Source organism: Nipponia nippon, unplaced genomic scaffold (assembly GCF_047370975.1).
Source record: "Nipponia nippon isolate SJK-2023a ecotype South Korea unplaced genomic scaffold, ASM4737097v1 scaffold_7, whole genome shotgun sequence".
NCBI classification, from domain to species: domain Eukaryota; kingdom Metazoa; phylum Chordata; class Aves; order Pelecaniformes; family Threskiornithidae; genus Nipponia; species Nipponia nippon.
Window position 1 is genome coordinate 51516592 of NW_028262391.1, and position 12513 is coordinate 51529104.

At 53.4% G+C, this 12513-nt stretch overlaps 1 protein-coding gene across 10 annotated transcripts in view; it reads right to left on the minus strand.

Moving 5' to 3' along the window:
• Positions 1 to 6206: 6206 nt before the first annotated feature.
• Positions 6207 to 12513, minus strand: part of FBXO31 (F-box protein 31) — a 28115-nt gene continuing 21808 nt past the window's right edge. For 6 of the 10 annotated variants that reach the window (XM_087739600.1, XM_087739599.1, XM_087739604.1 and 3 more), the window contains one exon: positions 6207 to 11974. In XM_087739600.1, the coding sequence (XP_087595726.1) occupies positions 11752 to 11974 (223 nt within the window). In that variant the 3' untranslated portion in view covers positions 6207 to 11751. The remainder of the gene's footprint in view (positions 11975 to 12513) is intronic. The other 4 variants (XR_015700494.1, XR_015700491.1, XR_015700492.1 and 1 more) reach the window with 4 other exon arrangements.

Here is a 12513-nt window from a genome sequence, read left to right on the forward strand (position 1 = left end):
TAGAACTGTGGGATCCGTAATTGAGGGTGAAATTACGTCCAGGGCGCATTGCACTACTGAAAATAGCATGATAAATTAGCTCAGCTTTTTCCTGGTTGACTCAGCTAATCCTTCAGACGCCGACAGACAGATTTGATTGTATCGGCTCTCCTTGGGCTCAGTAAATACCAAGGCCAAGTCGTGGCAGCTGCAGAAGATATATACAGAGCTGCTGCCTGCAATATATAATCTGCCCTTATTTCTGAATGCACCCCAGCCCGGCAGCAGAGCTGAACAGAGGTCGCTCACACTCCTGGTTTTGATTTATGAATATGGATTTTGTTGGTTAAGCCATTAGGAGCGGTGATGAAGCAATTCAGCGTACATCCTGAACTGCTGCTTGCCTCATTTGAAGCCCACTCCGCAGAACATTCTCCGTGTCTTCCCCCTGCAACACCGTTCATGCAGGGAAGATTATATTAAGGCTTTGCCTGTAATGCTGTAATTCCACCTCACCGCCCTGAGCCCTCTCCTGTGTGAAACAACCCAGCCGCAAGCAAAGAAACGGTTGCAAAAGGGGATTGCAGAGGACTCGCACCCGTGCCCGGTGGGAGAAGCTGATATCCCACCCAAGAGGCTTAAAGAAAAGCGTTAAATCTGCTGCGACCCCAGCGGGGACCCTGCTCTGGGTGTTTGCGGTGCCGCCCCAACGCCTCCATCCACCCCGGGGGCTTGGGGATGCCCCCGGCCGGGGTAGCTGGGGTGGGGGGGACCCATCCCGCTCTGCTCCGTGGGCAGCGCTCCCCTGGGAGCAGCACTTACACCCCCCCCGGGGGCAAAGCACCCGAGACGAGAGTTACCATCACGGCCACGGCTCACCGAGCGGCCGAGCATCGCTCCCCGGCAAAGCCCAAACCGGTTAGATCCCTCTTCCAAGGTCGTATTCCCCGTTCCCGGGTCAGCACGTCCCAGCCCCATTCCACAGGGCTTTGTACCAGGGTAAGAAACAGGCTGTGCCCGGGAGGCCTCGCTGTGCAATTAGAGAAAACAAAGAGGGAGATGGGAATTGTACGTACGGCGTGGGGAGAGCTGGGGGACGGCCTCTGCCGCCGGCCTCCCAGCTGGCTGCCGGCCCTAAGCCGTATTTTTCCCCATCACTGCCGTATCTGCTTGCTTTGGAGAGGAGAAGGCTCCCCCCGGCTGGTGATCGCCTCCAGCTGCCCTCGCGTCGGGCACTGCGCGGTGCGGGGCCAATTTGGCCCCCTCTCCCTAACGAACCAGCACAAGCCAAGATGTGGTGGCGGATGAAACAAATGCATTATTGGCGCTGGAGCCTTTGGGAAGGGTCCCAGCGAGGGTAGGTTTCCCCTTTAAGGCAGCAAGCAAGATTCTCAGAAAGGAGCGCAAATAACATCCAAGATCCCTTCCAGAGCAGCAGAAAATTAAATTTCCACATTATTTATTCGAGCAACTCGCAGAACTCCTAAATGGAGCGGAGCAGCCGCAGCCATCTAGTGCACCACTTGCCAGCCGGCCCCTCCTCGTTTGTTTTTCATTAGCAGCAAGGAGCAGGGGGCCGAGCCGTGCGGCGCTAGCGCTGCTGATACCATGACAGATAACGGAGCTTTGCTCCTCCAGCCGGGATTACGGGACATCAGGCAGCCGGCTGCAAAGCACCCCCTAATATGCTGGGAGCAAGGGTGGGATAAACGCACCGGGCGCAGGTAACAAGGTCACTGCCGAAAGGACACTCTGAGTCTGGGGTATTATGGTAACGAGGATCAAGGGACACGGGGTCAAGCGAGGCTTGGGGACCGCACGAACCAGGGTGAGCTGCAAGACCTGCCCCAGCCCGTGACTAATTTGGGTTCCCGGAGGTGAGGCGAGGGATGAGAAGGTGAGAAAAAGCCGCAGGGAGAAGCCAGTCACCGAGAAAAATGCTGCAAAGAGAGGTGAGACATGAGAGCTGAGAGGGAGGGGAGTGAATTGAAATATAAATTTAAACCAGTTGCATCCTCCCCGGCTCAGGGGCGGCACAAAGCGTTCACAGTGGCTAAGGCGGGTTGGGGTTGTCCCCTGGGTACCAGAGGGACAGGCTGAGATAGGGGATGGGAACCAGTTCGTTTGGGACTGGGTGGAGAGGGTGGGTGGTGCAGGTGGGTGAGCAGGGAAGATGCTCCAGCTCGCACCTCTCCCAGCCCGACCCCAGAGCAGCCCACGGGCCCCAGCAGGAACAAGCGTTGTCCCCCCAGCCTGGACCCGGCTTGCACCAGCGGGATGCTGGGGCCACCAACAGCCTGGACTGACGGACAGCGAGACAGAGCACCCGGTGACGGAGCAGGAAGCAGGGAAGGCAGTGTGTCAGGTCGGCTAACGAGCTGCTTATTGAATAATTCAAAGGGAGCCGATGATGGCCGGTGGCCGCAGACTCCCATCGCCCTCCCTGCCCTTCGCATCAGTGTCCTGTTTCACCTCGTGCTGTGTTCCCGGAGAGGTCAGAGCTTCGTTACCTGGCTCGGCCCTTCCCGCTCGTTTTTCGGTGGGAGAAAGCGCTGTCCCCGCGTCGCCCCGGGCCAGGCGTCCTCAGGCTGTGGCTGCTGGCAAAGCCACACACCGGGGCCCCCTGCTAGCCCCGCCACGCGCCGTGGCACTGCCGCAGGGAGGGTGCACAAGGCCAGTGCGGAAACAGAGGGCAGTGGTAGAACATCCCGGGGGTGCACAGGTCCTGTGGGTGCCACCACCCAGTCCCCAGAGGTGCCCAGCTCCCGTGGGTGCCACCACCCAGTCCCTCCGGAGATGCCCATGTCCCGTGGGTGCCTGGCTCCCATGGGTGCCACCACCCAGTCCCCCCGGAGATGCCCAGCTCCCGTGAGTGCCCGGCTCCTGTGGGTGCCACCACCCAGTTCCCAGGGGTGCCACTAACCAGTTCCCAGAGGTGACCAGCTCCTGTGGGTGCCACTATCCAGTCCCCAGAGATGTCCAGGTCCCATGGGTGCCACTATCCAGTCTCCAGGGGTGCCCAGGTCCCGTGGGTGCCTGGCTCCCGTGGGTGCCACCACCCAGTCCCCAGAGGTGCCCAGCTCCCATGGGTGCCCCCGAGGGCCCCCACCTGCGGGGGTGCCCCAGGGGTCTCGACTCCCGTCGGTGCCCGCTCCCCAGAGCCTCAGGGTCCCACGAGTGCCCGTGTCGGCGGGGGGCGCCGGGCCCACGCGTGTCCGTGCCCAGTCTCTGGGCGCCCCCTGGCGGGCGCGACGTGCCACAACCCCGCCCCCCAGCGACCCCGCCCGGCAGCGCCTGCCGAGGCCCCCGGGGGACCCCGGCCCCGGAGACCCTGGCTCCCAGGGGAAGGCCGAAGGGGACGTTGGGACATGAACTCCGGGTCCCAAAGGCACAGCCGCAGGGATGCCAGCAGCAGAGAGCATCACGCGGGCCTGGCACGCACGTTACTGACCGCCAGAACGCGTCGGCGGGGATGGCAGCGTGCAAGGAAAAGGCTGACGAGCCCAAGGAACCACAGCAAGAGCTCACGCGTCTTTAATTAGCCAGGTAGAGCTTGCCGCTAATTAACCTTTTGCGCTGGGAAGAGGAGGAAGAAACAAAGCCCTGCTGGGAAGCGGGGTGAGCAAAGCACACACCGAATTGCTCATCCTCCTCCCAGCCTCTGTGCCGGGGAGAGGTGCAAAGAGAGGGCAGACCCAAGGTTGGACAGCCCTTGGGTCTAAATTCCCTAAATTCCCCCATTTAGGTGCCTCCAAAGGCTCGGAAACTGGGAAACACCAGCCCTTGGCCCAAGGAGTGAGGTGGGTAAGGTTCCTCCCTCTTCCCCTGGTCCCCGGACGCGACACCGGGACTCCCAGCCTCCAACGCAGCCCCTGGGAGGGACTGTGCGGGCCTGGCCTCCCCCGTCCCCTCCCGCAGCAGGAGGGAGGGCAGGCGGTGCTCCCCTCTCACAGGAGGGAAAGGGCTTGGGGTAAAATAGATGGCTGCTAAGCAGAAAACAGTGAAAAATTCCAACCCTCCCAAGCAGCACTGAATAAAAGCCTCTGTTCCAGCCCATTCCCGAAGGAGCAGGGAGATCAGGACCCAGACAGAGTGCAAGATGGTGTTTCACACCAGGATAAGCTTACACAACGCCTGGACCAAACTCAGTCTGGCTTGCCAGGCCGGTCAGCCAGCACGAGGCTCCAGACCTGCCCAGCAGCGCGCGTCTCCCAACAGCCAAAAATAAAATAAGCCTTAGGCAGAAAGGCAGAAGCATCGCATTGAGAGGGAACGGCAAAGCCTGATGTCGCCTTCACACCCCGTCCTTACCCCAGGGCGAGGTCTCCAGCAGCTGCCAGGAGTTGGGCTCGGACAGGGAACCAATTTTCAGGCACGTACTTGCAGCATTAGGAAGGGAGACCCATCTGCCTTCCTGGCTGGAACCGACAGACCTCCGACTCCGCGTTAAGGCACCCAAAGCCTTGTGGTTTTTAGAAACAAGCCAAGTAGGAAGAAGCAGCATCACCACAAACGGCAGCGGTGGCCTCTTCGGTGGAGCAGAGACGCAGCCCTGAGAGGAGACCAAGACCCAGCTGCAAACACGGTCCCCGAGCCAGCGTGGGATGTGCCCGTTCACTGCAACGCTCTTCCCAGAGAGGGAAAAATTCATCCTTGCACAGCCTCAGTCTCTAAGCTAACAACCACAGGGACAAGCCTCTGCCTGTGCCACAGCTAACAGCCCTGAACTGGCCGTAAAACTCGGGACTTCACCATGGAAAAAGCAGTTCATCCATCACCAAGCCGGGAGGAGGAACCTACCTGCTGAGGAACATCTCTGCCAGGTCACGGGTCCCTCCGCGCTCCTCGGCCAGGGGCTGCGGCAAAGGAGGCGAGCGAGGCTTAGCCCAGCACCGAACCTTCTCATCTCCGAGTTTCTTTAGAAGGAACGGGAGGGTTGCAAGCCAACATTTGGGAGGTGCACGTGGTTGATATTCAGAAATGCTGCCGCTTGAGAAACTACATTTGTGCTCCTCGGAGGCCAAACATATGGTAGGAGTCATCGCGTGCTCATTAGACGTGGTTTACTATTTTCCCTTGCGAAGGCTTGAACGGCAGTGGATCATAAATAGAACACTTCGTGTAAAGGAGTGGGGTCAGATGTGCCTTTAGCACCAGAAAATGAACACACGGGATTAGGGGAAGGCATGGGTGGTAAAAAAAACAGGGTGAAATGGAAGAGGCCACGCGTTCCCCGGACTGCACTCGAGGAGCTCTAACAGTGCACGCTGGCCTCGATTACCTACCAGCATTAAGGCAGAGCCATTTCCAGATTAAAAGTTCATGCGTGAGCTGTGGTACAGTGCTCCACGGCCAAGGTTTGTTCTCAAAAATAATAATCTGCAAGAAACCTCCTGGCAGAAGTGGGCTGCGTAACTGGAAGCACAACACCCACCCCAGCAAAGGCAGGGCTCGGGCCATCCCCACCGAGCGGGGGGCTCCGCCGTACGCCCCGGCACACGACCCGGCACCAGACCCGCCACGCCGACAAACGACTCCGTGGTGGCAGCTGAGCTCACGCCACAAATTCTCCCATTTCAACGTCATCACTCTTTTGGAAAAGCAGTGAAAGCAGTACAGATCTGAGCTGGGTGTGAATTTGAAGGCAGGGTGGGGGAAACATGAAAAAAGGCGTAAGAAATACGGACGACTCAGCCCGATTCCATGAAGAAGGGGGCTTACACCATCATGCTGCCTCCCCCTCATCCCTTGTGTTAGTTTTGTGCCAGCTGATCTCTTTCAGACTAAGTGGAAGGAAGAATAACAAAAAAAAAAAGGGGGGGAAAAAAAAATCAGGATTACCACATGGTTCCTTTCAGAAAGAGAAAGCTGTGGCTGGGAGGGCAGCAAGACACCGTCAGGGCTCCGGTCGTTAGTTCTGCCGGCCCCGGCATCTGCTGGGGAGGGAGCCGGGCACCCCGGGGTAGGAGCTGCGCGCGGCAAGGAGCTGCGGGAAGGACAGAAAACGGGGACTAGGGAAGAGCTGGGATTTCGCAGCATGAGGTGTGGGGGTGTATGCACGGCATCTTCAGGAAATCGGTTTAACTGCTCACCAAGTACCCAAACAAGGGAAAATTAATTCGCATCGCGCGGTGGAAGGCAGGCTGCCGCACGTCAGAAGGGTGGAACACACCCGCTGCTTTCCTTTGGAACAAAAAAAAAAAAAAAAAAAAAGAAGCAAACAGAAGTAAGTTCACAAAACTTTCGTTTTTATTATTTGAAACTGGAAAAGGCTCCTTGGGTAACAATGGTCAGGTGTAAAAGTAACACACACGTTTCGCTCAGCTTTCTGATACCTGGGATGAAGTAGGCCAAGTGTTGCAAAGTCAGATCTGGCTTTTATACAGCCTGTTCCTCTCACGCTCGCAAACAAAAGGACAGGCAAAGCCCCATCCCTCAGCCAGGGGAGCAGACCGGGCAGGCGAGTTGTTTAAACTACAGTTAACGTGTTCCACATGGATGCTTGTGGCGTGAAACCGAGGTGTTTGATGTCAAATGGCATTTTAGAAAGAAAAGCTCACCTTTTTCCTCTGCACTACCTTCTGTACGAAGCAGGGATCTGGTGTTTCACCTTCATTTTTAGTAAGTACCACAGGGTACTTCATAGAGACTTATTTACACTCAAAGCCTACAGGAATGCCCGGATTAATCCATCGGTGTCACGTTAAAGTGGTGAGTGCAAAACACACAGGGAAAGAGGGTACACCTGCTTAGGGGAAGGAGGAGTATTAATCAATGAGAAAAAGTGCAGATTGCTTTAATTAAGCTAATGAACACAGTCGATCTGAGTGCTCTTTTCCTCAAAAATTAAAAAGACCGCAATCCAAACAAAACCCAGAATCATACATTTTAATTTAGCACACACAAAAAAAAAAAAAGAGTCAGCGGCACTCACAGTTCGGTAACTTATCTTCCACTCCACCGCCTGATCACGTATCTCAAATACTTCACTGTCCAACTGGTAAGTTATGCTGTCCGTCTGGCCTGCAGCACAAAGGCCAGCACGCAATCCTTTGGCAGCTGAACGCAACAGAAGATTATTGGCCACGTGAGCAACCAGCTACAAGACAGAGTTAATATATTACCATTTCCTAAACTAGCAAGTTGAGATTATACGACCCATTTCCACACAACACCCAACACTCCCATTAAGTTCCACTAGTGTTAAATTAATAAAAAGCAATAAAAAGTCATCCTCGTTTAAAAGTAAACATTGAGCCAGCTGCATTTTGGTTTTTTCCTGGTAGCTTACACCTCCGAGCAAGCTTGCACATGGATTTGCTTTCTCCCCAGTACAAGCTTCCTAAATAATTGCCATCCGAGCTCTGCTGTCCCATTCCAGAGTAGCCGTGGCACTGCTTGCTCCAGAATTACGCTGACAGCCAAAGTTACGAGTAATTCCATCCCTTTTCCTCCTCCTCAATTAAAAGAAAAAAGCCTGACAAGTCCATGTGGACTGCAGCGAGTCTCCTACAACCACAACGCCCGATCACAGCACATTTATAGCTATGGAATCGGGCCCAAGGCAAACAAACTAGCTGGATGAGGATCTTTGATGCTTCTGTTTTCCAGCTGGCCAAACCCATGTGTTTTGACAACACAGAAAGCGTGATCTAGGAGCCCGAGCACGTAAGCCAGTCACTCGCTCCTGAGCTCGGATTAAGCCCTAGGTCTTGCTGTGGCTATTGGCGCAATCCTGCTCTGCAACCTCATTGCAAGCACTTTCTTTGATCCAAAAGGCTTCTGCCAAGAGAGTATTCCTACCCCTGACAAGTTGTTTTCCATCTTCCCCAGCACTTTCCACCCATCTGGGATCAAGAAATAAAGCCAATCGTCCCCAAGATTTTCTACGGAGCGAACAGGACGAGGACACGTCAGCACCAGAAATTTATCACCATCTGCAAGGCACCACCACACGTTATCCCTGTCAACAGCTCCCAGAAAAATCCCAACAAGCTGGACGACTAGGGTTCAGGCAACAAGCAGGGTATGCGCCGAGACATACCACGAAGGGGGTGGTACGCGAACAAATACAGCAAAATAACGCAGGGTTAGCACCGCTTCCCACAGGTACCGCGAGGGAAGGCAGGACCGGGGCTGCGGTCGCATCCCCCTCGGCCACGGGTGATGCTCAGATCCAAATTGCCTGCCACTAGGTCTGGCTGCACTCCTCTTGGCCGTTCCCTTCTCCCAAAGCTTTCAGAGCTGCAAGTTGTAACTCCTCATCGTGTTATTCTGCTTTTCTCTGAAAGCACTGATGTAGCCGTGCATGAAGGAACCGGCAAAGGCACAGCAGCACCCAGAGCATTTATGCCAGTCTCTCCAAATTCGCTGCCTTGACAGCTTTCCTCACCCAAAGCCAAGTCACAGGGAATTTTCTTCTGAAATGCCACAAACGCCTGCCAGGCTTTGAGGAGCAGAAGGTGGAAAGAGAAGGCAGAGGAGGAGTATTAATACAAAATTTGCTATTTTCATTGCCTTTGCTCTAGACAGAATAAAGCCACGGTGTATCAGCAGTTTTGCCTTTAATCGGGACTTGCACATTCTGACATTTTGAGGCCAATCAGGTACGCTATAAATAAAAAGATGATACTACAGGAGCAAAGCTGAGCTGTGAAAAGTTCCTGCAGGGCATCAAGCCCCTGCAAAGCCCTTCTTTCCAGCCAGCCAAGCCGGTCTTGCCTGCAGAAGGGAGATCCTTAACACTGCCACTGAAAAGGTTCAGAAGGGACAAGCTACAAGCAGAAGCACCCTCGTAGCCTGGAGAACAGCAGATGCACAACCCGTGCCAACAGCCAACCAACAGGTCCTCGCCCAAGTGACAAAGCAGACCTGTATCCAGCACCAAGCAAAACACTCCTGCCATCTGCTATCCATGGGTTTGCGCTCCCCGGCAGGCTCCTGATATCAAAGGGAATTTAAGCTGCAGGGAACAACTACTAAAAGCATTTTATGACACAGCAGTGGAACATACCTACACCGCCTTTACACACTCCGTCAACCCAACACAGCAGGTTACGGGGAGGAGACGGGCTACAGAGTCAGCGCCTGTACAGAACAGTGACTCCGGTCTCAGGCCAAGTGCCTGTAGTGCATTCAATACAATCTGGATTTTCAATCGTACTTCAAAAACAAAAAGCAAAAACTATTAAGTTAGTTATGTAAAACTTCAGGATTTTTACTTTTTTGGGTGAGCGGGGACATCGAAAGGAGGAGGAATCCACAAGCGGAACTACGGATCCATTTGCAGCCGAAGCAGAGCTGGTTTTGAGGACAAGCGACTGAAAGAGCTGCCCAAGGGGACCTCTCTCATCCCTTCAGGCTGTTAGGGAGAACACAAAGCAGCCAACATACTGGCTGCACCAGCCTGACAGCAAGCTCCAAGATAAACTGGCCACCCAGCTGCCGAGCAGACTCCCCATGTCTTAGGTGTCCCAGAAATCTGCACCATCAAGCTGCAAACTGCTGTCTGCAAGATTAAGCACGTGCTCCCCTTCTGCACGCAGCTCAGCAGCTGCGGCAAAAGGCTGATGCCAGATTTTAGCTTCAGCTCACCTCTCTGCCCACACACCAAGGCTCCGAGAACTGCCAGCCTTCCCCTCTCCCGGCCCTGCGTGACGGGGCGAGATCCAAGTCAACTCTTCCCTCTGCTGATGCCGACAGGAACACCTCTAACAGGCTGCTCAGAAACAACCTACTTCTTATAGCTTATTCACTAGAACGGTATTAGCACTTCAGATCCTCACCTCTAACACTGCGGCGGGTTTCCCACTACTGACAAAGCAGTAGGAAACAAAGAAAAAAGTGCCCCAAATCACCTTCAAATTCCCAGAGGTTTGTAAAACTATATCCAAAGAGACAGGAATTAATCCTGTGAGTGATGTGACCTTCTGCTCAACGTCTCTGCTGGAGACTCGGTTCTCACGCAGCTTGAGGGAACGCTCAAGAGCCAGAAATAGCAAAAAGCCCTTGTGAGAGCGAGAATAAAAGCTGCTCGCAGTTGGTGAAACTAGGCAGTGACCGAAACGTTCTCACAGAAAGGGCCCGAATCCTCCCAGCGCAACACGTGTAGGGACACAGTGACAAACCAAAACCCGAATAAGCTGTAAAGGCAGAGTTTTGTTAGACACTGATCCGGCTGGTAGCGGGAAGAGAAGCCGCCTGGACTTCATCACCATAGCCAGAGCGCAACTGTAAAAAAGGATGTATTTTGCCTGTAACCAAAAGCCTTCTTACAAACAGCTCTCTTCTCCCCGCACAAGGGTCCTTATCATCTCTTCCTACACCAGATTAATAACACAATGCAAATGCTGATGGTTTATAGCACAACTCACAGTCTGTAGATCAGCACTGGCCAGGATTTTCCTGCATAGAACAGTCTATAGGGAATCTGCTTCCTCGCCGGCAGCCCACACTTCCCAGTGGAGCTCAGATCTGCCAGAACACAGGTATCGTGGAAAGAAATTAAGCTCAGGAGCTTTCTGTGGAAGCAGCAATCATCTGGGATGAAACAAGTGCGACTAGAAAGGGAACAGAAGGGTCCTGTGAGCGGAGCAGCAGCACCCACCTGTCAGCGCCAGCCCTAAAAGGCGCCAGAAAAAGCCACAGCAATATTAGGAGAATCCCTCATCGCTCCTTCAGACTGCGCAGGACACCCCGATACAAGAATGACACATAACTGGGCTCACGTCAGTACCAGCGACACACGGCACCTTCTGCTGCCCAGCACAGACAGGAGTCAGTAGGCTGCATTTGGGTTTATTTCACGGTTAGTTTTCTTTTTTCTCCTTCCTTTACATTTTCAGGCCCAGTTTAAAAGATCTGAGGTGATCTCTCAGGTACAAAACCAGTTCTGAATACACCAGATTCTGCATATTACACTCATTTCCAGTTCCATACCCAGCTCCTATAATAAAAGAGAATCATCTCCTCTGTGCTCAGGGAGACATCCGAACCTGGAGCCCCAGGGACAGCACATCCACTAAGCTCCAGAAGCCAGGGCAACGCTACACACGCTGTCATTTACAGTGGGAATCCTCCCCTTGCTGCCAAGCTGAGGGAATTTCTCAAAAGGAAACCACCCACACCAATTACTAAGGCAAGGACGCAGGTATTACACCAGCCTCTCTTGACAATGCTGCACCCAGAGAAAGGTTTCTGGAGAGGAGGACGTGCTTTGTCACCGCTGAGGCAATTTATCGTTAAGCAGCCAGCCAGTCTGCAGCGGGGGACCGCACAGGTTTTCAAGAGGGCAAAGCAAGTCTCTCAGGAGGACAGATCGGACTAGAGCACAGCAAAGGCTTAACTGAGTCCCTTCCCTGAAGAAGGGCTCTTTCCACGGGAGACTGCTAAGGGTCAGAGCAGAGGGCTCGTGTCCATCCAGTCAGTTATATGTTCTTCTGATCCGGCTCTGACCTGGAGTTATTTTTGTTCCAATACATTCTTTTTGCAATAAGAAAGGTTTATTTCCTCCTCTGCAGGATCCCTTCAGCTATACAAAGCTATGTTACAGACTGGGTAACAAGGACTGCTGGGGAGCAGTGTGGGGTAGCAGGGAGGAAAGGGCAGTCATGGATATTTTAACCGGGATGTGTACATTTGGGGTAAAAAGGCTTTATTAAAAGTGCATGCTTTTATTCAGAGGTACCGAGAGCGAGGAATCCCCATCCCAGCCCTGGCTGGGGAGTGCAGCAGCCTTTGCAACCCCTAGCCCTGTCCATCACCCATCACCCGTCAAGTAGCCAGCGACTGAATGTTTTTCAGCATTTCGTCAAAAGCCTCACGGGAAGGCGCTTCGGCATTCTGGAAGGAGACCTTGATCCGGCTGTAGAGACTGAAGGACTTCAGCTCCAGCCAGATGAATCCAAAGCGATCGTCATCAAAGAGAACAAAAACACCTGGTGTTCGCTCAGGGCTGGTGAAGCCGTGGCCAGCAATAAGCCCCGTCCCATAAAAACTGCAAGGAGAGAAGAATAGCAAAAAAGATGGGAGAACAGCCATAATTACCCAACATTTAATAAAAAAAAATAAAAAAAACAAACACGAAACTATGATAAAGCCATTGTCAAACACACTGCCAGGTGCTACAGAAGAGGGAGTTTTACGCAGTTCTTATCACACAGCACAAACACTGGTGACACCATTTTAAGAAAAGAAACTCTCCATTGCTATTTGGAGGTTGCCGCTTTTGGCTATTCTAATTAGCACCTGCACACCAAGCCTGAGTTTTTCTGTACTTCAGCCCAGTAATCCATCTGAGATTTACTTCTGCAACTCAAGGATCAACCCAGGCCCAGACAATGTCACAAAAAAGGAAAGGCATGTTGAGAGGGTGACCAGAGAGGAAAAACCCAGGGGAAGGGAGAGAAAGAAAAATCTAAAAAAAAAAAAAAAAAAGAAAAATTTAACTGGAGCCAGGGAGGAGTAAAGGTCAGCCTAACCTCCAAGCAAGCAGCAGGCGGAGCAGGGTTTTATTCAAACACAACTTGCTTGTGA